Raw genomic sequence first — 26,812 nt, 5'->3', positions numbered from 1 at the left:
CGGGGAGGAGCCACGCCCGTTCATAGGCGGGGTTTGCCGAGGACAGGAGCCCCCCCGGAGAGAGAGAGAGAGAGAGAGAGAGAGAGAGAGAGAGAGAGAGAGAGAGAGACGCAGAGGACGCTCCAAAGTTTCCTACTGTTCACATAATACATTGTGCTGATGAGACAATGGATGTAATCAATGAGACGTGGAAAGTAACATTTTGTGCATTTAGTGCATATTTGAGATATTGAGTCTATTTGGGGGATTTCTTTTTCTGTGTGTGAGTGTGTAAGGGGGTTGTTTAATAGTCACTAGTTAACATAACAAACTAATATCATAATTGATCTCAGTCTCATTTTACCCTTCTATTCCAAGTAAGTAATACATGTAAGACAGTAAAAGCAACAAAAAAAAAAATTGGCACGGGAAAGAGTTCCTTTAGGTAAGTGAGTCTAAAGCTGAAACTTGTGCTGCAGGGTGTAACTATAATTCCCAAGAAATCTCAGGTAACAAAACTGGCTTGAAACCTTACTCAACATGCCTCATCCTTACAAGTTACTCCTAAAATGGAGATCTAATTAGACCAAAAGGTCACACAGGTTTAGTGTGTTTCATTGTACACTGCTGCTGCTGTTCTCATATTGACTAGAAATTCCACGGGTTGTTTTATTTATGAGCCATTTACAGTAAGAACCTTTCAACTGTACAAAAATGTATTGTGCATAGAGGACAGTAAAGAGCAGGAAAGAGACAGTTGTCAGAGAAAAATAGGTTACAAATCCAAAAACAATACATTTCTCATTTTAAAAATAATGTTTGAAAGAATGTTAAATGATACACATTACATAAATAATGCATTGACAAATACAGGCAGGGGAAAGAATAGACAGATGTTTGTACAAAAAGTAAAAACATTTCACAATATTACGCTCTTTGTAGAAACAAAGACAATGTACTGAAATGATCAGGTTCTTGTAAGTTTTATAAATTCCCCACATTAATTTATTTTCATTTATTTTTCAGGCTTGAACAATACAGTGGTCTGTTGTCCATATTGTTCATTTAAAAAATCCCCACTAATTCACAAGTTGGTAAGAAACGTAATACAATTAAAGAGGATCATGTGCAACAAAACAATGAAAGAAAGAAACAAAAGTGTGTTGACCGTTTCCAAGAGGGCTGAACTGAATTCCAAAGAAGTGATAATTCCAACGAGAAAGTCAATCCATCACCATTCCAGTTTCACAGCCACACCTGCACCAATCACTTTTCTAATTACAGGGCGTGAAATTCATAGGAAGAACTTCTTGAAAGGTTGTTTTGGCTGAGCAAGCTTGGTATTTTTTTCTGCACTGTATTCAAAGCAACTGCCATTATATTGAGACATTTTCAAGAAGCTAGTGCCCTCTGTTGAGCAAAGAGGAAATGACTAAGGGTTTTGAAATTCCAGGGTGATTGTCTGATCCAGCCTTCCATATAGACTTCATAATCGACCTTGAGAGCACAAACTGATAAGCTTTCCTTACTTCAGCACAGAGTGTAGAAAGTTCATCATTTATATCTGCCTCAGAAAATACATTTGACAGTAAATACACCAGAGTTTTGATTGGTACATACATTATGGCAAGAAATGAGCTTCATTAGTACGTATCATGCTTCACGGTTGAACCAAATATATCGACTGACTGCTTGTACGACACGTGTATTGGAAAGTTCCTCGCGATAGATGCGAGGTTAAGCAGCTTTACTATTCAGGTATTTAGTCTAAAGCAGCACAGATGCAGGCCCAACAACTACATGACATGCGTACTGTAGCACAACGCACCTAATGAGCATACGTCAATTACATGCACCAGTTTCTTCTCTGTGTATACGTTGCCATATCTTCAAATAGGACCCAAATGTTTAAGAGCATTTTACTTCTACGTCACTCTTGATCCCTATAGAGATCCTGGCTGTCTTGTGTGTTCTTCCGCAGTCCACAGGTCTAAGCATCCAGAGTTGAGTTTGATTCCCAAAACCCAAAGGTTCATGTGCCAGTTCTTCAGATCCACAGTTTGAGTGCAGTGGCCACACAATCATGATCGATCCCTGGGTCACTTTTCCGACCCAAAAATTTAATTATCATCAAAGCTAAATGTAACTAATGTGTCGTCTCGCTCAGTAGCATCGGATTGGGGATATTTATCAATGCCTGGCAGTCACATCAATCCACATGAGAGCTCAGATGAGGCGTTCATTCTGGATGATATTACTATGGCAGTTTCCCATACTTATCCAATATTACACATCGAGGATGGACAAATTCCAGAGATTTCGCTCTTCACAGGAATACAAAAAAAAAAAATCAGATGTGGAAGCGTGTAGGGGAGGGTCTTAAGTCATATTATGTCCAGATCTCAGTCGGGACCATGGCCTCCTTTGTTCCAACGGAGGGCATGAGGTTGTGTTCAGAGAGGAAGTCCAGAGGAAACTGAACCAGGAAGCCTCGGATTTTGCGCAGCTCCTCCTGAGCACGGGCCAGGTCAGTGTGAGCCAGGCCGGGTCTGGATTGGTACTGCTCCAGCTCCACCATGTTCCTCACCAGGGAGGAAGGAAGACACTTGAACACCTATAGAAAAACATACAAATGGTCATGTTATGGATACAAAATTCATTCACACAGATCTTAATTTGTGTTAGACCAGGCACCCCCTGGTTGACAGATTTAACATTGCTCCAACACTACCTTCTCGTAAATGGTGGCATTGCGACCTGCCGTGGTCATCCATACTTCTTTATAGAAACGGTCGCTGATGGGGTCACAGACATCAATGCTGGTGTCAGTGTGGCCTCCCAGGATGGTCCTGCACAGAGAGACGGAGAAGTGCAGAATGAGGGGGAAACAAAGAGGAGGAAAGAGAAATGTCAGTGAACCTTTTTTAAATGATATACAGAAGCATTAAGAATTGTTGTTTTAGGACTGTGAATGGCAAGAAAAAACACAAGGCTGTAATCTTGAATATCCATACACACAGTCATGCACTTGTACACACACACACACACACACACCTGAAACATTCCAGCCGTAGCTGTAGTGCATAGGGTCCCGCTTGATACTCCTGCCCATCCATTACTGAGGTAACCTTCTCTGAGTCCTCCACGATCACAGCCACCTCACTGTCACGTTTACCCAGCATGCTTCTGTCATTGATGTTGGCTGAACCTGGAACAAATACAAGTATGGATGGAAATTGAATCTCTTCATTCATTTTACAGATTGGCCTGACCTCATTCAGGGATGTTATTAGCTTTAAGAATGAAAAGTACAAGGGGCGAACAATAACAAGAACTCGCTTAAAATCCTTAAACACATTGATTTGTAATGGGCGTTAACACTCCTGCACTGCGAAGATCTTAATGATATTGTTGACATTCTCAGATAATAAAAAAAGGCTGTTAATAATTCATAGAATGGAATCTGACTAAAGAGATAGAGAGCACTTAGAAAAAGCCTCTTGAAGATACTCATCACATAAGTGGAGTAATGATAAACCAAACCAGCCAGCAGGGGGCACAGCAGAGCTACAGCAAGTCAGAGATATTTATAAGCACACAGAGACACTGAGAATTGTCAGTCTGTCATGTTGTGATGGCGTAAAGACAAAGAGCATGAAGAGTGTGAGAGAGCAAATGAAAGACAGACTGACCGATGATTACAGTGTTGTCATCAGCGATGAGCATCTTGCTGTGGACGTAGATGAGCTCTGTGACCAAACGGCCCTCCAGCTCAGCGTGAGTCCGCAGGCCCGCAAAGGAGATGTAGTTCATCCAGTGGTCGTCCACTAAAGAGGAGAGGAGAGGAGAGGAGAGGAGAGGAGAGGCTTAGACTGACATAATTACATGAATCATATTCTGTAATTATAATGCAGTGTAACATATATTCTGGTGCGTACTCTCTTTTTTCAGTTGGGAGATGATGGAGTATTCTCCTCTAATCATGGTTCTGAGGAAAAAAAAGTGATTTAAACTCAAATTAATACTCTAGAAGTAAAGAATGACATTGCCACCTCTGGTGCCCTTTCAAAATAAAAGTCTGACAAAATCAGGATATATATTAAAATTGCGTGCGGCCAACCTGTAGTTGAAGTGCATGACAGCCTGAATGGCGTTCCCTCCTCCTGTGGTGATGTCACCCTCGAAGCCAGGCAGCAGAGGGGTGACAACATATACGCGGAACTTCTTACCCTCCCTATGAAAACCAGAAAATCAAGAGAAGACGGATTCAAGCGAAACTCTCACCTATAAAATATTAACATAACCAAATACAACGCTCCTTACGCAAACAAAACATGAAACAAAAGGTCGTACTTGTGTGCTCTGAGGATCCTTTCGATGATAGCGTCTCCGATTTTGTTGTAGACCAACCTGTTGTCGGCACAGCTGATAAAGAACTGGTTCTGAGACGGGAGGAAGGAAGGAAGGAAGGAAGGAACATGAATGAACATGAGGGAAAAGTGTCAGGCTTTTAAATGAAGATCTTAATAAAACATCATACTGCTCGTCTTTATGTCATCACGGCTGTTTTACCTCGATGTAGATGTAGTGTTTGCTCTTGGCGATAACCTGGATGTAGGCATTGTGGATGGACTCCTCATGGTACTTTATGCCCGCTGACCAATCCGCTGCTGACCGCAACAGCTTATACACAGAGAAAAGTATCAACAGTGCAGGAATGCATAAAAAGGCGACACATCACACACACACACACACACTTTTTCATAGATGTGTGTACATAAAAAAAAAAACATTGCTACCTCTGCATTATCATTATGTTGATTATGCTCCCATAGATGTGCACACTACACAAATAATGATCATTGTAATGTGACAATGTGTGTTTGTGGTAAATGGTGGTATTTTGACAAGCTCAAGGTTTTCGTGCTTGCTTTCGGGACGTCAAGGGAATTACAGCAAGTGTTTTAAAAAGTTACACACAGTAGCTTTGATTGGTCCCTAGGTATTTAATACAGATTTGGGGGAGTAAACCCACCAAACATTAATAAGAATGAAAAGAAAGGTAAACCAGCGCATATTGAGGGTAAAAACACTCCTGAGGTGGAGCTTTGCTTGTTACATAACCCAAGAGGAGTGTTTTAGAGCTCCCTCTCTTTTATCTCTCTCCAGTTGTGCATGACGATGTGCCCACTGGAATTCGAAGGAAGTGTTCCAAATGCTTCCTCTATAATCCTCTGACAGCGGCTGTTTTTTTGCCTTTGGATGGTGACTGCCTTCATATTCATAATTCATATTCAGGATGATGTTGATGTTTTTTTATCTCACCTGCACTTTAGTGGTGACACTGTCAGGCACCTGGTATCTGAGCTCGCTGGCACACGAGTGAGACTTGGGCAGCAGGAAGGGGTAAGACAGAGAGCGATACTTTGGCTTCATGATCTGCAAGATAGAGAGAGAGCATAGAGAGGTTGAATAGAGCGTCAAAAGAGGAGGGAAATGGAGCAAATGGAGCAGAGAACCAGACGGAGGAAAAGCAATGTGCCATGGAAAGCATGAGTGTGTTTTTTCTTCAGCTGCCAGCCAAACTTTCCCTATGATTTAGCCAAGTTAGTGTTTATTGTCCAGTTTATGCACGTACATGTACTGCTGTCAGGTCAAAAATAGGGGTAAACGTGACACTTTTTCACCAGAAACACACCTTAGTGAAGTTCCAGCGCTGGATGAAATGCCTCGCCACATCACGGGCTGCTTTGCCGTGGACGACCGAGGCGATGTCATGCCAAGGCATTCTGGGAGTGGTGTACCTGTCTATGAAGTCTGGACACAACACAGAGTGTAGCGTTAGAAACACAAAAAGGGGCTAGATTAAAGAATCTATGTAAGAAGGATGAGGAAGATGATGGCAAAATAGAGGATGTGAGGAAGAGGAGAGATGATGCAAAGGGAAAGAAAGACGAAGAGGAACAGTCCCAGTCTTTATTTGGTCAGTATTTTGTAATGAATCTTTTCCATAAAACCTGCGGCCAGGATATATTTTAACTAGGGCTTTGCATACTAAAAACAAGAAACTAAGTAGTGAGAGGAAAGTGTGTGTGTGTGTGTGTGTGTGTGTGTGTGTGTGTGTGTGTGTGTGTGTGTGTGTGTGTGTGTGTGTGTGTGTGTGTGTGTGTGTGTGTGTGTGTGTGTGTGTGTGTGTGTGTGACATCAGACCATCAAAAGGTTTCTCCAGCTGGATCCAGTCCTTGTAGACAAAGTTGCAGTAGTCTTTTCCATGCCAGAATCGAGTGTTGCCCATCAACTCTCCCACACCTGTCTTCAGGCTTTGAACAGAGCCGCTCCCTACACACACACACACACACACACACACACACATACACACACAAATAAATCATGCTGGATGTTTGCCTGTGTGATGATTTGCTTCTCTCTCATACAAACGCATACCTGCACTGTCGACGCTGCTGACGCTGTCGGCGTGCTGCACCGTGTGTTTGTGCAGGTGCCTGTACAGACTGAAGCGTGCCCTCCTGTTGCGTCCCATCCCCTTCAGCTTGGGCAAATCCACAGTTTCGCATGACGATGTCCCTCGCCCGTTGCTCTGGGAGACAGCATCAGCAGAGGGCGCGCGCTTATTGGATGAAGCGTTGGCGGAGGCGGCCTGGAGAGGTCAAAACAATAGGGGAGGGGGGAGGGGGGTGGCGGTGGAGGACAGTGTGAGGGATAATTAAGTGGCACAATATCACATCCCTGCTGTACTGTCCATCCTGTATGACCTGTTCCAGGGCCACAGAGCGCGTCACACTTCCGACGTCTGTCATCCGGTGTTCTCTGTCGTCCCAGCGACCGTACGCCAGGTCGATCCCACCAACGAAGGCCACGGATTGGTCAATGACGACAATCTTCTCGTGGTGAGCCCACAGATAGACAGAGGAGGACACGTGGTCTGGATGGCGCATCACCTGGATCAAACACATACATACACAACAAACTACAATAAGAATTGCCGTGGAAACCTGAATAGAGGACAATAAAACTTGCACCCATACTCCTCTCTCAATCACTCTCTCTATCTCTCTCTTACCTTGACGTTGGGGTGCAGGTGCATTAGCGTCCTCTTGCTGTAGCCTGAGTTGATCCCCAGAGCGAGTTCCACCTCTTTATACAACATCACAAAGATGCGAACTCCTTGTTGCTGTGGACACAAAGAGGAATATACGATATATTTTGGGAAACTAGTTTCTGTGACTAGGAGATTTATAGTTAGTTATCAAATAATCCTCATATTAGGCTGGAGTACCGCTTTGCGTTTGAGGATACAGTCCAGCCTCCACCTGTTGCCCTCGACCACAGGCCTCTTCAAGAAGATCTCTGGACTCAGCCTGAACAAGAGACGACAAAAACGCACACCCAGAAAGATTAGGATCAGTAAAACGGAATCCTTCCACGGATAGAAAATTCCTTTCTACCCATAAAATGACAATATAATGACATAAACACAATGGGATTACATTATGGTGAGACATAATGTTTACCGTTAATTGCCTTTCTGCTCTATATATACATAACAGTCATGCCACACATGACACACACGTCATACTGCTGCCTGAGTCACTTGCTTTGGCATCCAGAACACATCTGCAACACCATCGGTTCACATTACACAGACCATAAGCCCGGTGATTACTGACTTACAACACAGGGATTTTCGTCATGTCAAACAGCTCCACTGCCAGCCAGCGTGAGGGACCTGAAATTATTATAGCTGAAATTATGCTGAGGTTGTACGCGGTCATTCGTACAGACAGACTCGTATATTTCAAATATCTCAAGAAACTACTGATTGGGTTTAAGTTTTGATAGACTGAAGTAGATATATATGATGGGTCCGATAAGGGAACACAACAGGTAAAGAAAAAGAAAGAATAATAGACGAGGAGGAGGGGTAAAGAAAGGATGTAGGGCGATGGCAGGAGAGAGACAGACAGATGGACAAAGGGGTGTTGAGCAGCAGTGTAAACAGATACGGAGACGAGTCAGTGGATTTCTATTCTGGGTGTGTGAGGCTGTAATTAGAGCCAGTGCCATTGTTGGACTTGTGTGGCATAGATAATGTAATATGTAACAGTGTGTACTACACTAGCTGTCGGCCAAGCAGGTCTTTGGCAAAAACATTGTGTGTGTGTGTCGATAAAACTACAAGGATAAGCGATTAAAATTCCGCAGTAGCCAATAATACAAGTCCAACTGTGTGTGTGTGTGTGTGTGTGTGTGTGTGTGTGTGTGTGTGTGTGTGTGTGTGTGTGTGTGTGTGTGTGTGAGCGAGTGAGTGAGTGAGCGAGTGAGACTCACCACCAGTCTGTGATGAAGATCTCCTCCTTTGCCTCCTCCAGAGCATTGGCCACATCCTCCATGTAGGTCTTCCCATTCACATACCTACACAGATGAAACACAGTTAAACCAGTATTCACACACACACACACACAGTTTATTATTGCCTGTCACTATTCTCCCTTTTCTTGTCACAACTTGCCTCAAAACTGTGACACCACCATGTGTAAGCCATCAGCAGACTGACGCAAAACAAGACAACAGTGTCAATCAGTCATTTTAAACTTTATGACACCTCTACCAACCACAGGCTACTCCCATATCTGTGTGACATAAGACAACTTCCCTTTCATAAGTTGACAGGACTTCATGCTGAGTACAAAGATCATCACATCATCGACAGGGTGATTCATAACTACAGCGTCTGGCAGACAGAGAAACATTAGGGCGCAGCAAAACAGTCTGTGTCTTATATAAACATAATAAATATGGAGTACTGCACATTAGATACCTTCAGTTTTGTTACTGGATGAAAATCTTTTGTAAGAAGCATTTACTTAAAGGGGAGATATTGGATTAATTGTTTGTTTTATAGTGTGACCAAAGAGGGAGTTTGTGTTGAAACTAGAGGTTCACGCGCTCAAGTGTCCACTATGACAAACCTATAAGTGTACATGTGACTCCCAAGAATGAGGTCAGCAAGTGCTTAGGTCAGCAGATTGACACAGCCAATCAGAACAGCGCAGACAGGGGCCTTAAACAGATAGTACCTGAAATGGCTTGTTTGCCTTCAGTCTGCAGAATGGTGCTGCCACAACGGGAGAATAGAAGTTGATCGTTTTGTTGCACATTAAAGCATTTCAAAGCGTGTGTGCGCGCTTTAACGCTCATCCACTCAAGCATCCACTTGGAATTTCAGCTGCCATTTGCTTGTTGGCCCATCCAGTGCAGTTACCATTTGGCAGGGATGTTCTCCTCCTCCTGCGCGAACGATCCAAAGCGGTGATCTCGCAGGAACGCCTTCCCGTGAGCCCTGACAAAGTTCTCGATGCTCTGACCCCACCAGCGGGCATGTCTGTAACTGCTGCACTTAAACACCAGGGTCCTGTGAGGAGAAAGGAACACACACACGGGCGTGCATGAAGTACACACGCACGCACCCGATGCAGAGAAACAAACATGCATTAGAATGCTAACTCACACACAAACAGAAATATAACCTGGAGAGGCTGTCGATGCGGACGCCGTGTTTGGTGTCTGTGTCTTTGGAGTCCATCTTGATGCAGAACTCTTTATCCACGAGCAAGACAAAGGAGATGGCCCCAGAGTCTGGCTTCATGTACACCAAGAACGAGTCCTTCACCACCAACCAGCTGCACATAATACACACCATCATCATCATCAAGTTTGATGTAAAATAGAGCAGCTCTCTTATTGCTTTTTAACATATCTTATGTTGCTTGTTTTTAGGAAAGGGTGTAGGATGAGAAGCACCACGGGGCCGTAGGTGGAAAAGCTGAAGGTTCCAAATGTGTGGGATTGTTGACAACAATGAAACTGATGACATAATAATTTGGCTGTTGGTAAGAAATAGAAAGACAAAGACAGTGTGTGTGTGTGTGTGTGTGTGTGTGTGTGTGTGTGTGTGTGTGTGTGTGTGTGTGTGTGTGTGTGTGTGTGTGTGTGTGTGCTGGAGATTCTACACTAAATATATAGATTTCAAGCTGCTGCACATTTTGTCAGCAAGTTACTCTGTGAAACATTCTCACTATAAATGCTAATTAATGGTGACTGTGGTTGAACACCCACACCGTGACAGCATCTTGCCACGTTTCATTTATTTTATACACAACGTGCAGCACTCCCACATTTTCAGACAAAAGGCTGCAAGAGAAAAAGTAATTAAAAACAAAACCAAGCACATTTTTCTTCCTCTTCTATGACCTGAGGTAGATATTCAAAGATAGATCCCATTAGTTCCCCCTCCCTGTTCATGCACCTATTGATCCAGACCAGACTTGCACCTATTAGTGGTTTATCAGGGAGTAAATATGCCTGATTGGTGTCTTACTTTTAAAGAAACCAACAAAAATATAGAAAATCTGCATATTTTGCAATGTAAAGACATCATTTATGTTATTCTTGGATCAAACACTGGCTCAGGGTCTGCATCTACATTTCACACACATTTCATCACAATTGGTCCAACATTTTTAGAGTAATCCTGCAAAAGAAATAACTGAACAAGCAACATAAAGGCTTTAGAGGAGGTAACCACTCACCGTTTGGACCAGTGGTAGCAGGCTTGGCCGTGACCGCAGCAGTTCATACCAGGGATACGGTGCCCTCCTGAACGCTTGGAGATCATCCCCTCCCTGAAAAATGCATGATGAAGAGCAATATTAGGCGGTAAAAGCGGTACATTTCCCTTGAAAGGATTGTAAAGTTGTAACGCAAATGTTTCAGATGGACAGATGGAGAGAAACGCCATTCGGAGAAGAGAGAATGCTCACAGTCCTTTGGGCCCTAAATCGTGGATGAAAGACAGCTGGCTGACGTCAATGAACTCCATCTGAAAATAGAGAGGAAGAAAACAAACTTTTACCACACAAAGATACAAAATCCTTCGTAGACACACACACACGAGCTGGAGGCTTTTAGCTCCGCACAAATCATCCACCTGAAGGCGAGGCTGTCACAGTGACCTCTGTATGTGTCAGAGCATTACTGAGCGTGTCAACACACAACACACACAGCGCCATTACTTCACATCCTCTAAACACTCCTCTCCTCCTATGAAGGCTCCTTCCTTCATACGAATAAAGCAAATGTAGCACAACAAAAAGTACTGCACTTCCTTTTCCCAGACATTTAAAGGACATTTTTGCTGATAATGTCAACTTGTAAGCGCAGTAATAGCATCTTTAAATTCTTTGATGGTGTTAACATTAAACAGACACGGTGCTTTGGGTAAACACAGACCAATGGCCTGTGTTAACTCGCCTCCATGAGTGCAACCACAGGGAAACACTGCTAATTACATTTACATTTAAGCCCCAAGCCTTTGACTCATATCCAAGGAAATTGATGTTGCGAACAAAATGACTTATACGTTTGGATTTCTATGTTGGCAGGCAGTCATTATTAACAATATGAGGTTATGTTTGAGTGTCACAGCTTGCGGTGGTTCAGTGGCTTTACAGTTACTCACAGTGTGGTGATATTTACGGTACAAGGCCATCTTCAGCAGCTTGTTCAGATAGTCTTCTAACTGTTTCTGTAGAAACACGCACATGCAGTATTTATGAAATCCATGCTTATCAACACTCATGTACACATACACACACACACACACACACACACACACGCTCGCACACACACACACACACACACATGCTTCAAATGTTTTAGAGGATACACGTGTTGGCAAGGAGTTAGGCGCCATGGCAACAAGTGAGTGCAGAGAGGGAGAGAGAAACAGGGAGAGCGGGAGCAAGCGAGAGAGAGAGAGAGAGAGGGCGCCTTGCCATGAAGTAGAGATATAAAAAGACTGGAGCGTGGAAAGAGGTGGGCTCGTTGGCGGCAGCGTACCCGCCTGCTGGAGACCTGCTCATCTCGCACCAGGTCATCTCCTCCACCTCTGGGCAGGGAGGGCATCTCCCTCACCTCACTCTTCCTCACCGTCCTCCTCCTCACCGTGTGGCTGAGACAAACAAGAGCACTTGAATTAAAAATTAAAAAGAGGCTTTAGCACGGATTTCAGGGGGGGGGGGCTGCTCGGCCTTTGTGGAGGTATGCCTTCTCCTCTAACACATAAATAACAGACAACATGTGAGTGCACGTGGTTATCTATGCATGTACTCAGTTCTATTCCGTGTTTGTATTAGTACAGGCGACAGTACAATGCTGTGTTGTACTGTGTATTGTACACACTCCTATAAAACACAACAGGCAGCACATTCATACACTTTGCATGACACTGCTGTCACATTCATTGCTTTCCATGTCAATTATACTCCACTGCAACACTACACTGGGAATATTTGTTTACACTTGTATGGAAATGTGTACCCGCGTCTTTGTACAAGTCTCAATATGCATGTGTGTGTGTCTGTGCTTGTGTTTGCGAACGGACCTGCGCGACGGCAGCGGTATCCTCATGAAGGTTTTGTACGTCCTCAGCTCTCTGTGCAGCTCCATGAAGTGTTTCTCCTTCCTCTTTATCACCCAGATAAACTCGCCGTGCCTCAGCTCAATGTTAAACACAGCTGGAAGAGACTACAGACACACACACACACACACACACACCATTGAAGGAGTAGAAGAGGATGTGAGAGAGGGAGAGAGAGAGGGAGTTACATAAGGAATAGAATATTTTAGAAGTTAAGACGCAAAGGATAAGGGAAAGAATATAGTGATTCATGATAACATTTCAGGATCTCAAACTGTGGTGTGTGTACAACTCTGCCAGTTAACTCAGCTATCACGGCAAAATGATTCATTGTGTTGATAATTAATGATTCTTATTGAACTGATCATGATCAATAAGTGAGGGAGGCGTGAGGACGGTAGCGGCACCTTGTTGACGCTGCGGTGGTGAGACAGGTTAAATCGATCCTGTGCTGTGGTGAATCGCTCCACCTCCAGGATCTTGGCGGTCACAGGGACGGTGGGGAGGTAAACCTTGGCGCTGCCCTCCTTAAAGCCCACTGTGGCGTACACCGCTGAAAACGGGATACGGCAGTCCCCTGCGAGACGGACACAAGGTGCGGGAGTGTGTTCTTTAGCTCCTGCTGCTTAATGGACAGGAAGTAGCCTGCAGAGCTTCATGTTTGAGTTGGATGATGGAAAATGACTTCTTCATAAGACAATTTCATTTCCAACGTTTACTGAGAACAAACGTCAACGTATTATCAATTTGTTACCATGTTGATGTCTTGCTCAAGGACACTTCAACACATATACTGATCGCTTTGTAGCACTGGTTAACAAATATCCAACTATTTGGTTAAGTAGTTAAATGTTTCATCACTTCACTTCTCTTCTAAGAGTCTATCGGTATCAGATAATATAACCCACACCCACACACACAAGCACCTAAGTAGTTTCCATCAGAGTCGTTCTCCTCCCCTTCCTCGAAGTCCAACTCTCTGGTATCCAAGCTCTCCACGAGGTCGGCCATCCTGATGCCGTCGTGCGAGTCCTGGAATTCCTCAGTTGGGTTTGACACTTCGGATTTCACCAGGTTGAGTGAGCTGGTGGTGGACGGGGCTTTACCCAGCATGCTTAGCACTCAGACCCCAGAGCAGGGCACCCCTAGTGGAGAGAAGTAGAAGACATTCAAGGTCAGAGGTCATGCAAGGATCACATTATATTTTTGTAAGCAGGGGAGAGAAGAGATTATTAGACTTATTTCATAAAGGGCGAAACTGTTTTGTTGACTAAGATGACTAAGAGTATGTTGTCATAGACGGCTGTGGGAGGGAGAGGGCGGAGAGACAAACGGAAAGAGAGAGAGAGAGAGTTTGGAGTTTTTAAACCTTCTCCCCCTGACCCAGCCATCAATGAATCAAACAAACGTCTCCGTCAAAATTTGGGACGGTTCCCTTTCATAACAGACTCCCTACGAATGACATCACACTTTCTTTGTCAGCGTTGTATCACTGAAAGACGAGCTGGACTCGGATCCAAAATCCCGCTGATGTAATTCCCCCTAGGCGTAAACATAACACACACCGCAATGCTGACTAAGTTTAGTCCTCACAACAGTCACCATGGTTACACGTAGTCACCTGAAAATACATACAGCACTCGCACACATCAACTACAAACAGTAATTACATCACATCCATCACTAGAGAGTGTGTACGCCTTTGCTCCCATCGGCTTTATTTCATGAAATAAAGGATTCTTAAGATGATTTAAACCTGCCAAACCAGTTCCCCATTAAATCCCAAACCAGGACACAGGCAGGGTGTGGGAATCTAACAGTCCCTGCAACAACAAGCCTTTTAACTGACCCACAGGGAGGCAGAAAGAGGAAGTAAAAGGAAGGAAAGTTGGAATCATGCGCAAGAAAACATCAGCAACATAGAGACCAGGCCAGTAAAATGTGTTTCTTACAGTTTCTTCGTCTTCCTTTGTTGTTTTTCAGCATCAACATTTTTGAAACAAGCAACCATCTAAATATTTAATGTCCAGTACTTCTCTTCTCCCCATTAGCGGTAAAAGCAATTCATTTTGATGAAGTGAAACTCTTCATGTTCTTACTGCCTTTACCTGACGTGATGTGACTCACGCAAACCAAAGAGGAGGATGTAGGATTGTAAACAAATATGCGTGGGAGAGGTAAAAGAAAAGGGAAAGTGACACGTTTGATTGAAAGCAGAACGAAGTCTGATCCGAGTACAACATGTCCCCGTCCATCTAATCCCTGCATCCGGGCGTGTGGGCAAAACAATAGCAGTACTTCTTTTATTAACGCAAGAGGAGGCAATTTTGCAAACAGTAGCAAAGTTTTAATGTCCCAAAAAAAAACAACACACTGATTAACTTCTGCTGTTGATTTCCGTATCACTGCTGTGCACGCTGGATGAAAACGACGGTTAAGTTGCTGAGAAAGTGGATCACGGGATGAGATTTTGGTGATTGGACAGGAGTCTAGACAGTTCACCCTGGAGGCGAGGCAAGACACACACACACACACACACACACACACACACAAACACACACACACACACACACACACACACACACACACACACACTGGGATGGATGCTTTATGCTGGTGGGGTTATTTTTATATTTTTCTCATTTATGGCTTTAGTATCATAAAAAATCAAAAGTTGTACGAGTTCAGTGAGAGGGAATGGCAAGAATGTGAAGCCCTGTGTCTCAAAACAGGGCTGGGGGGCAGATGGAAGCTTATAATGCTACAGTCACGGCACATTGATGTTCATACCTCAACGTTATGGCTATCGTTATTGTCTGAACACACACAGCCTCATCTTTTCACTTTCGAACAATCACACACACACACACAACTTTGTACAGTTGTAAGACAAATCTGCCCTTTCCTTTCAAACTGTGCAGTTCTTCATGAGAGTTTATAAACAAAAGGTTAATGATGAGCAAACAACATGGGAACACACACACACAAGTGCGCTACAGTAAACATTCCCGCACATGAACAAGACACGACGTGTTCACACTGTCTGACGAAAATCACCAACAGTCACTAGTTGCCTGCAGAAAACACTGTTCCATGTCGGCTTGTTTGTTCTGTGTCATTTATTTCTCAAACAGGAAGCCGTTGATTAAAAATTTTAAGTTATTTTTAACCCTTTATGCTCCGTCGTTGTCGGTATTTTATCAAAATCCTGCTGTTGCTTTTTATGCTACCAAGCTTTCTAACAGACATAAAGACGTCGTCGTAAAAGCTTGTGTTTGTTCTGTACGCTTCAGTCTCGGCCGGCACTTTGCAGACGCGCCTTCAAAACCATTGTCTCCATTCGATTTGATCAGGCACAATGGGAAGAATGGGAAGATCCTGGGATGAAGTATTCATAACAGGGCGGTTATCTATCTTGCTCTAAGAATACTCATGAACCGCCACCATGGGCTTGACCCACACTGAGGTCAACTGCAGCGGGACATGGAGCGCTGACAGTGTGTGTAGCCTCAGATGTCAAATGTATGTGCACACACAACACACAAACACACACACACACACACACACACACACACACACACACACACACACACACACACACACACACACACACACACACACACACACACACACACACACACACACACACACACACACACACACACACACACACACACACACACACACACACACACACACACACACACACACACACACATATGCACTTGGTATCTTGGTTAATGCAACCTGATGGGAGAGCAAAGAGAGCTAGAGAGTAAGCGGGGGAGTACGGAGGAGTTATCTCTCCGCTCCATTCCGATGGCATGCTGCCTACTTCCTGCTTCCTGCTCTGTTGTTATGGTGATAGTTTTAACAGCCAGGGAGCTGCTCATGTATAAATATCAACAGCTATGAGCTCCCACCTCTCCCTTCATGGTGGCGTCCTCTTAAATGTCAGTCAGTCAGAGTCAATGCACTGCGAAATCATGAGTGGGAGAGGCAGCGTGGAGGTTTGGCGAGGGCGAGAGAGGACAAGAGGGGAGGAGAGGGGACGAGAGAGGACGAGAGGGGACAAGATGGGAGGAGAGGGGACGAGAAGGGACGAGAGAGGACGAGAGGGGACAAGAGGGGAGGAGAGGAGACGAGAGAGGACGAGAGAGGACGAGAGAGGATGAGAGGGGACGAGAGGGGACGAGAGGGGACAAGAGGGGAGGAGAGAGGACGAGAGAGGACGAGAGGGGACAAGAGGGGACAAGAGGGGAGGAGAGGGGACGAGAGGGGAGAAGAGGGGACGAGAGGAGACAAGAGGGGAGGAGAGGGGACGAGAGGACGAGAGGGGACGAGAAGTTAAGCGTCTCATCTTTTTAATGTGAGACTCATGGGAAATTTAGAGTTTCACCCTGAGCAACGGAACCGTTAAAAACAAATCACTACACTCGTCATGCAGCAACCAACCAGCACTGATTCTAATAAGACCAAAGCTATGAATGCAGATGTCATGTTTAATCCCAACTCAATCTGAAAAACTCTACATTAAAATCAAGTTGGATTGAATCTTACATTGTGCATAAAACAAAGTTTCCTGACTATTTATGGATTGGAGGGAATCTGGGAATCTCAAGGACGCACTTTTTTCCGGCTGTGACGCAGAAAAGAAACTTTTATAAAGAAGACTTACATCACATTTCCTGGCCTACACACATTTGACGATCTTTAACAAAGAACTGAGGTTCATGAAGGCAGTGTGATGTTGGTGATGAGCAGCAGATTATGGGTGCAAATCCCTCAAATCACACAAGATCACACAACACTCTCACTTTAAGGGAAGATGATTGTTTATTTTAGTTTATTTGTTATCTCAGTTCCCTGGGTAACAATACAAAGAAAAAGTGGAGTCTTGTGAGGGAACGTCCGGCTTTATATTGGGAAAAAAAGGGAAATCCAAGGACCACGTTGGGCCTTGATGGAGGTATGAGTGACAATGTTAAGGCTTCAAGCTTCTCTTTTTTAATAATTATAGGCATTACTGTAGTCATTGTCACTTCCACCGTCTCATTGTTGTCGTTGTCGTTTGTATATTTGTACAAATTGATCTGAGCTGCTCTCTAGATGTCTGAATGGAGCTGAACTTTGCAGCAGGAGAAGGCTGCCTGTTCCTCACACGTCCCCTGACACTCCCACTTGTCCCTGCCTGTGAGACACCCTTGAAACGTGTCAAATGATGAGAGAACACTGGAGGCGGATGAAACACCTGTGTCAACATCAGCACGACTTGTCACTGATTAACCAATAAGTGTTCAGAACCTGTGAGATGCATCATCTATGAGTGAAGACAGCCTTGACATCCCAAACGCACTGAATGATAGAAATATTTTTAAAGAGATGACACACACGTGCACAAAGTGTGTGTGTGTGACAAACACGCTCTCAGAAACTTGTTTACAAACTCACACATATACACGTGTACAATAATAATAACATACCCAAAGCTTGGCATTTACAGAAACTGTGGTGCCAAGCTCCTTGTGGCACAGATGGCCCAAAGAGAGAGAGAGAGAGAGAGAGAGAGAGAGAGAGAGAGAGAGAGAAAGAAGATGGAGGGATCCAATGAGAGAGATCTGCACCGCCTCTCTTTATCTGCCCACACTAAAGCTGCCTATTATCTAATCCTTCACACCACGGAACGAGGGGACAAGGACGGTCAGAGAGAGGCAGAGAAAGCGAGACACTCAGTAGATGCCAGACAAAAAGAGAGAGAGAGCGAGAGAAAGAGCGAGAGCGAGAGAACACTGCGTCATCACCGGAGCGGAGTTCTGCCTGTGGCAATACAGGGCATCATTGTGCTGAAGCCGAGAGGGGACGTCTCTCTCTCCCTCTCTCTCTCTCTTTCTCTCTCTCTCTCTCTCTTTCAGCCAAGTTCTGCTAAGTCCCAGCAAATCCCATAGTGGAAATGACCAAACCATTTCCAAAGGCCAAAGTGCTCAGAGTTGATGTTTTTTTACCTCCATTATCAGCAGGGTTACTCGAAAAGCAAGAGCTTGTTAAATGGGCAGGAATAGTTTGAGGAAGAACACATCACACTTTGCTGTTGGTCTGACTCCAAGGGCAGATCCAGGAAATGTTTTTTTTCTGAACATTGCGACATCGGGCTTGTTTTCCTCTTTTTTTGGTCGTTTTCTTCAAAACTCATGAACTGATGGGGAGAAAATCTGTCATATTTATCTGATGAGACAGATAACATACAGATGCAATAAGTTTCAAAGAGTAACAGTTCTTTACTATCATCGTCTTTTGACAATTTATCTGGGCTTGTTCGGCCCTGGTGGAGGTATGCAGGCGTATAAGCTGCCATCTAAATTCATCTGTTAGGCTCAGCGTTGTCATAATGCGCCGCCCGATGCAAGCCACTGTGAAATGAATAAGTTAAAGAGAGATGAAGAGAGATGTAAACGCTGCGTCAGCAAAAACGACACACTAGACACAAACGCACAAACCCACAACCCTCCCCGCATCAGCTATAAATACTCTCATGACACGGGTGGAGAGTCTGAAACATATGGAGGGAATGAACCTCAGAACAACATCTGTGAAGCGTGTGGTTCAAGTTTGTCTGGATTCAATGAAGAGAGTGTGTGACCACTTTCTGTCTCCTCCTCTTTAGATTAATAATTGATAGGCATTCCTGGGGGAACAGGTCCATATGCACACACACACACACACACACACACACACACACACACACACACACACACACACACACACACACACACACACACACACACACACACACACACACACACACACACACACACACACACACACACACACACACACACACACACACACACACACAGGGGCCTGAAGCAGGAATTAAGTTCATAAAAGTTTGTGTTTACGTTGGCACGGCACACACAGGAAAGGGCCCCAAGGGGTCGCGATCCTACTGTCTGTGCCGCACCGGGGAGGAAGACGCCTGAATGCCACAGGTCAAGGGTCACGCAGATCGATTATACCCACAACAGAAGAAAAGAAGAGAGAGAGTAAGAAAGAATGAAAGAGAGAGAGAGAGGTGTTCAAGAGGGTAGGGAGGAGAATAGTGTACGTGTGTGTGTGTGTGTGTGTGTGTGCGCGTGTGTGTATGCGTGTGTGTGTGTGTGTGTTGGGTGCGAAGGGTAGAAAGAGAAGGAAAATATCTCCTGCTTTCTCATGACATTCCAGCTGTAGCAACTGACTTTCACAGCAGCGTGTGAGCAGGGGGGCAGCAGACAAACACACACACGCACACTCTCACACACACACACGCTCACACACACACACAGGTATATCAAAAAAATGCTTTGATGGATATGCAGCTTTGATGTCTTGCACAACAACTATCACACACTTGTAAGAGTACACACCCTCCGCTTGTGGACCAAAAACTCTTTAAGCGAGACTTTTCACACACCCTCTCTCTCTCTCTCACACACACACACACACACACACACACACACACACACACACACACACACACACACACACACACACACACACACACACACACAAACACACACACCTCTCCTCCACAAATAGACACTCAGAGTGCTGGGCACCGTTTCTGTAGGCATTCTTCTAGTATCCCCTGACAACTAGCAGACTCGAACACACACTCCTCTATATGATACCACTGACAACCCAAACCCTAGGAGTGTAACAGACACACACACACACATCCCCCCTTCCATGGACGCAAATAGAACCAGCAGACACAGAGACACAAGGAGAGGAAGACAGAAGGAGACGTTACCAACCTGCTCTTTTTGTGGACATCCAGTCCACATGTTGCTCAGTCTCATACACGTCCACTGGGCTGGACTTAAATGGACAACAGCACTGAGACACACAGACAGACACACACAGCCTCTCTCCAGCTGATCAGACAAACACACTGCAGCCGCTTACACTCCTGGTGTTCCCTCTCTTGTGTAACTGTTAGAGTGGCTCAGCTAACTAACAGTGAACTCTCACCAACTCCTCAAGGAGGGAGGGGCCTCTGAAACTACATAGCCAATCAGTTGGGTTTCAGCGTGAGGATCCACCCACGGGCCGCTGTCATTGGACGAAAAGGTGCAGGAATTTTGGCTCAGGAGGACGAGCAGTTCATGGAGAAAGTACAGTCAGACTGTCTTGACTGCTGTGTCGTCATCTTCCCACTGTGTTTTGGCCTTACTGTGTGTGTGTGTGTGTGTGTGTGTGTGTGTGTGTTAATGTTTTGAGTGTATCTGTCTGTGTAAATATACATGTGTATTGTTTGTCTACAATGTTGTGTAGAAGAAGAACATGTCTCTCTCTTTCTCTGCAAAGATGTGTGTGCATGTGTGTGTGTGTGGGGGGGGGGGGGGGGGGGGGCGCGCGTGTGTGTGTGTGTGTGTGGGTGTCTGTGGAGCTGGTGCATCTCTCTCTCTCTCTCTCCCTCTCTCTTCTAATGTGTGTGTGAGCTTCCCCTTAATGAGCTTTACAATCTTTCACATACCAAACAAAAACTTAACTCTTCTGCCATCTTGTGGCTAAAGTTCAGTACTGCCGCCTCATAGCACGGTTCATTAATCTCTGTGTGAATCAGTGTGAATGGGACTTTCAACTCTTGCCCACTACAACCTGGATACACACAGCAATAGATGATGACACATTCACACTCCAATGGTCGGCCGACTTCAATTAACAAAGAAACCAAAGCGAACTTCAAAAGCAGACATGGAAACGGCTGTTAAAAAGACTCATACAATAATGGAGTAAATGTATTGTAAAATGTATGCACCATCATGTACGTGCAGACGACACAGTCATAAAGACATAAAAAGGTCAAACACAGAGACGAACAATGGGAAAGTATGAAGCACAGGTCCTCATGGAACATATGAGGCCTTATATTAGGAACTTAAACCAACGCTGTTCGCTATTGTAAAACCATAAAACGACCAAACAAACAGGGAAGGCTGAGTAATGGCTGTAACATTTCAGTGACAACAACTCTTTTATTTCCTCCTGCCGTGTCTAGGAAACTGCCCTGTGTCCAATTTTGTCATGTTCTTTTTGTGTAAATGATAGTGAATCCACCTGTTGTTGTTTGTTTCCATCATCATTACAGAACCATTTATGAGCAGAGGCGCCGCTGAAATCTGTTTAGAAGGCAGAGCACAAAGTAGCTGAGGAGCTGAGGCGGCCAATCAACTCTATACAAACTCACACACACACACACACACACACACACACACACACACACATTTGTATGATCAAAGACCCAAAGGCAGACATATCTAGCTGTATACATACCCAGCCGTGATGAAGGATTGTGTTTGACAGAATGACACCGATGTCTCCTGTGTTCTTCTTGTGTTCAATCTGTTACTCTGATCTCTCTCTCTCTCTCTCTCTCTCTCTCTCTCTCATTATGATCATGTGGTCATAAACATAATGGTCTATGCTGGAAGGCAGCGCAAAGTGCAGAGATAACAACAACATGTGAAGCCTGAGGATCACATCAAGAGTCAGTCAGATTAGTTGTGTGATCATTTGCATCTACAGTGGAGCTCCCAGCAACGACAACTAAACACTTCAAAACCACAACGACAGGAGCAATGTTTCACTTTCACATCATTCTGTGTGAACGGACCAAACGAATGGAAGATGATGACAGTATTTGGATGGTACAGGTAAATATCTGAACCTGAGTCACGTCTACTTCTGAGGCGGTGTTTGACATAAGATGCCAATACGGCCTCTATTCTCATTTCTGAAATTTCATTATGGCTTTGCGTCAGACTGCCTTTAATGCAATTTGATACTGGTGTGTGGAATGATGTGATTCTACCAGGGCTGAGAGCACATCAGGCGGATTAAGCATCAATGACTTCACACACCAGCATACAGCAACAACGGTGCACCTAGAATCCCCCTAAATAGCTTTAGACTCAGCTCACTGAAGCAGCACACACACGCCTTGATGATCGCAGGAGAGATTGATAGTTTGCTCAAAGACACTTGGGCAGACTTTTGGACCGGTTTTCTGCACAGCGTTTTGTTTCTTCCTTCTGCTTACAACCGAGCTCATTGGAAATTGTTCAGCATTTATGTCCTCCATTCATCACTTCCCTGACACCGCCTATAGGTGGCGTTGCAGCATCGTGGACTCCCTCCCTCCCTCCCTCTCCTCCCCCCCACCCCTCAGACTCACCACCCCACCCCTCCCTCCCTGGAACTCCATCACTTCACCTGGTTGTGATGTCGTGTCCACTGGGAGCACCGGATCACACTGAACTTGTGCCGCACACCTGCAGGAGCAAACTCGGGAGAGCAACTTGTATCCTCTTCTTCTTCTTCTTCTTCTTCTTCTTCTTCTTGAACACGCTCAACATCCGGTCCGCATGACTATGTTGACGATGCGTCGCTCCTTCATCGTGCTTGTGACTTTGATCAAATTGTCTCCGATCCATCACATTGTGTTTGTTTTGACGGTGGTGGTTGTTTACCCGTTCGTCTCTGGTTGAGACCCCCCGGCCCCAAGAGTCGCTCCGGACCCGGAGGCTGTGACTCACTCGCCGCCGCCTCCTCCTCCTCCTCTTCATCCTCCTGCCCGGTGCCGGCTGCGCGCTCCTGGCGATGGGAACAGTTGGGAACGCGGCGCATGGAGGATCCTAATCTTTTCCTTTCTTGTTTACCCCCCAAAGCATTCATGCTGGTGTCTTGCAAACAATCTAACAATCGTGTGAGTCTAACTCTCTCTGATTCTGATTCTGATTTCCTTTTTACTCTGCGTTTTTTTCCGCTGTAGTTCCTTTAATTTCAGCTAATGCGTCTTGCAGGTATACAATATTTTCTGCTTCTACTTACACTTCTTTTGATCAACTGCTTTCCCCTGCTTTCCCCGGTGTTGGGGCTCTGACAAGTCGCGCGTAATACAGATGAGGAAGAGGACATTCTAAAGTCCGACGTCCTTTCAAAGCGCAGAAGTGTGATCGAACCTCATTTGAACCTCGTTTCGCCGTTTCACTGTTGTTTTCCTGCATTGACATTGAACCTTCACCGCTCTCCTCTAAAGTGACTTATGGTGGTGATGGGAGGGAAAGAGGAGTCCCAGCACATCGGGGGTTCTTTCCGCATCCTGGGCCGCACATGGCCCCGTGAATGACCGTGCGGAGCCAGCATGCCCTCCTGGCCCAACCTCTCGCTGTGCCTCTCCCATAACTGCAGCTGGGAGGAGACCTTCAATGCCACACGGGAAGGCGGCCCCTTTGATCAGCCTCCTCTCAACTACTACTCCATCCCTCTGCTCACAGCCATCACCATCGCCTGCACGCTTCTCTTTCTGGTGGGGGTCACAGGGAACGTCATGACCATCTTGGTGGTCAGCAAGTACCGGGACATGCGCACCACCACCAACCTGTACCTGTGCAGCATGGCGGTGTCGGACCTGCTCATATTCCTCTGCATGCCCCTGGACCTGTACCGGATGTGGAGGTACCGGCCTTGGCGTTTCGGGGACGCGCTCTGTAAGCTCTTTCAGTTTGTGTCAGAGTCGTGCACGTACTCCACCATCCTCAGCATCACCGCTCTGTCCGTGGAGCGCTACTTGGCCATCTGCTTCCCGCTGCGCGCAAAGGCCCTGGTGACCAAACGGCGGGTCCGCGCCCTCATCCTCCTCCTCTGGACTGTGTCGCTGCTGAGCGCCGGGCCTGTGTTTCTTATGGTGGGAGTGGAGCGGTACAACATGGGGACGCCGCCGGGGTCCATGTTGAACGAGACGGTGTCCCCGTCCCAGGAGGATGATGATGGGGACACCCGGGAGTGTAAGATGACGCACTACGCCGTGGAGTCCGGCCTGATGGGCGCCATGGTGTGGCTGAGCTCCGTGTTCTTCTTCCTGCCCGTGTTCTTGCTCACGGTGCTGTACAGCCTCATAGGCCGCCGCCTGTGGCAGAGACACAGAGAGACAAACAGCTCCCGCATGGCTCACAGGGACAAGAGCAACAGACAGACCATCAAGATGCTGGGTAGGTTTATAGAGTTTTACTTGTTATTTGGATCTGTTTACTGAATGTGGCTCACTTGGCTCAACCCTGAGTAAGTGTATTGAGGGGAAGTTATAATGTAAACATAAGGAAAGTCATTTTGGCATAGGGGATCAGTAATGTGTAATGTGTAAATTCCTTTATTCCCAAAGCAAACTTCACATTCCTCCTCTCCTCTCCCCTCACTTCCTTCACATCCCCACTCCTCTTCCTCCTCATCCTCTCTTCATCCTCCTGCAGTGGTGGTGGTGCTGGCCTTCGTCCTGTGCTGGCTGCCATTCCACGTGGGACGCTACCTGCAGTTCCGCTCCCTGGATGCTCCCTCCCCGCTGCTGTCCGTGCTCGCCGAGTACTGCAGCTTTGTGGCGGTGGTTCTCTTCTACCTGAGCGCCGCCATCAATCCCATCCTCTACAACACCATGTCCTGGAAGTACCGGGGTGCAGCGGCACGTCTGTTCGGGCTGACCGGCAGCCAACCTCCCCGGGGCCGCACTGCCAGCACCGTGAAGGGAGACGGCCTGACAGGCTGGACAGAGTCGACAGTCAGCTTCTAAAAAAAAGTGTTAAGGACACTGAACGCACCACCCATTATTTTTGTCATTCAGGCTGAAAAATGACAGCGCTCTGCCATTGTGACCTCAGCACTTGCCTTTATTTGTGTGGGACTGAAAGGAGCAGCAGATGAGCAAAGCCTTACGAGCCTGCGTCACCTCGATGTGCGTCAGACGAACTGCAATCAAGCGCCGTCCTCTATTCAACAGCTTTTCAGCAGCAATTTGAAAGCCCGAAATGGCTACATCGATCTAAATGTGCACACAGGACGAGACGGTAGATTGACCACACGCACATCATTACAATTGCCTTACATATTCTGGATGACAAAGAAAAGCACTGTAGAACTTGTGGCACTTTTCTGTACTCCATTAGAGAGGGGCAGAGGTGCAGTGTGTGTGCGTGAGAGAGTGTGAGAGAGAGAGAGAGAGAGAGAGAGAGAGAGAGAGAGAGAGAGAGAGTGATTGAATGGAGTGTGTGTGTGTGCGCAAGTGTGATGCATGTCATTTGTTGGAGAGAGCCTCTATCAGTGTGTCTAAAAATGTTGCCGGTTCTATGTTTGTTTATCAATATCTGTGTGTGTTCCTCTCTCTGGATGCCCTGTATCTTGGAAATTCAAGTCCATGCTGTACTGTATGCTGCCTAATGGAACATCCATAAAATGAACATTCCTGTCAGTTATTCAACGATTTCCAGAATGTAAACATGTCAAACATAGATCTATGATTCTGTCAAATTTTTATAATGATAGAACATCCCTGCCTGTTACTAATGAAAAGAAATTGTCTGAAAAAATAGAAATGTACTTCAGGAGACCTTGAGTGGACGTCACTATGATTTAATGGTCACAGATGACCGAACACACACAAGCCTATTCTCCTTATTCTAGTTCTGTCGGAAAGACCATGTAGACTCCGAAGACAACAGTTATATTCCAACTAAAGTGATGTTTAACGTTTGTATATAATGGAAATGGCTGCATGAGGGAAGCAGTATCTCATATGTCATAGTTTAACACCTGCCATCCAGGTAAAGGAGCAGACAACCTGCAATATGTGTAAGAGTGGAGATTGACACTAACTTCTTGCTCAAATTGTTTCTAATCGTCCAATATTGTTCTAAAGTTCTTAAGTTTAAATCGAGACACCCCTGTCCCATTGAGCTCTGCGGTGGATTTGCAAGAGGAGGTATCGTCGAGTGAGTTCCTACAGAAGACGGCCAATATTCTCAGTGTTGAAACAGTGTTAAACAAGTGTTCAAGCGAAAATGTCAGAGGCACCAACCTTTGCTACTGTGATGACAGAGTTGGGGTTGATCTCCAATACCTGAAACCATTCCACCTCCTGGTTGTAGAACCTTAAACCAGGAGCTTCCACTGATGATCAAAGTTGTTCCAATGTCAAAGATGTGGTGCTGTAGCCTTCTGTTAACCATCTTTATGAGACCCAAATAGGAGCAATGCAGAAGCTTTACTCGCTTACTTTCTTGCTTATTCGTAGGGACAAGCAGGGTACAAGCCTCTCCCGATGCCGCTGCATGGTTCTCCAGATGATGGTTTTGGAGCCCAGTTAGAGTTTCTTACACGTCTACTAAGGCCTTGTGATGCTTTTTAAAATAAAACCCAAAATAAAGGAAGGCAGCCATGTGATTGTTGTTGGAGTAACATCGAATTTTAAACTTTTAGAAGGACTTTGAACCACCTGGCTTAAGGTTCCACAGCACCTTTCAAAACCAG

At 45.4% G+C, this 26,812-nt stretch overlaps 2 protein-coding genes across 3 annotated transcripts; one reads left to right on the top strand and one right to left on the bottom strand.

Moving 5' to 3' along the window:
- Positions 1–634: 634 nt before the first annotated feature.
- pld1a (phospholipase D1a) lies at positions 635–20,443 on the bottom strand. 2 transcript variants are annotated; one of them, XM_076157421.1, is made up of 26 exons: positions 20,269–20,443; positions 13,405–13,623; positions 12,886–13,055; positions 12,443–12,585; positions 11,899–12,010; positions 11,519–11,584; positions 10,821–10,879; positions 10,590–10,682; positions 9,528–9,680; positions 9,263–9,412; positions 8,329–8,412; positions 7,277–7,358; positions 7,061–7,171; positions 6,753–6,938; positions 6,424–6,637; positions 6,190–6,318; positions 5,678–5,796; positions 5,305–5,418; positions 4,552–4,662; positions 4,333–4,421; positions 4,100–4,213; positions 3,918–3,967; positions 3,672–3,806; positions 3,034–3,187; positions 2,711–2,828; positions 635–2,593 (listed from the first exon to the last, which is right to left on the bottom strand). In XM_076157421.1, the coding sequence occupies exons 2-26, from the start codon at positions 13,589–13,591 to the stop codon at positions 2,369–2,371; spliced, it is 3,168 nt and encodes a 1,055-aa protein (XP_076013536.1). In that variant the 5' UTR covers positions 13,592–13,623; positions 20,269–20,443; the 3' UTR covers positions 635–2,368. The 2 variants fall into 2 exon arrangements, 1 of the variants encoding a protein (XP_076013536.1); XR_012964200.1 differs by lacking the exons at positions 635–2,593; positions 2,711–2,828; positions 3,918–3,967 and having other exon boundaries at positions 3,050–3,187.
- A 3,217-nt stretch (positions 20,444–23,660) lies between these two features.
- On the top strand, positions 23,661–25,079 carry ghsra (growth hormone secretagogue receptor a). Its single transcript, XM_076157659.1, has 2 exons — positions 23,661–24,507; positions 24,766–25,079. The coding sequence occupies exons 1-2, from the start codon at positions 23,661–23,663 to the stop codon at positions 25,077–25,079; spliced, it is 1,161 nt and encodes a 386-aa protein (XP_076013774.1).
- The last annotated feature ends 1,733 nt before the right edge of the window (positions 25,080–26,812 follow it).

Source organism: Genypterus blacodes, unplaced genomic scaffold (genome assembly GCF_046128005.1).
Source record: "Genypterus blacodes isolate CSIRO-AG114 ecotype Tasmania unplaced genomic scaffold, CSIRO-AGI_Gbla_v1 ptg000073l_1, whole genome shotgun sequence".
Classification (NCBI taxonomy): Eukaryota; Metazoa; Chordata; class Actinopteri; order Ophidiiformes; family Ophidiidae; genus Genypterus; species Genypterus blacodes.
Note: the sequence above shows the minus strand (reverse complement) of the source record. Positions and strands in the feature narration are given on the sequence as shown.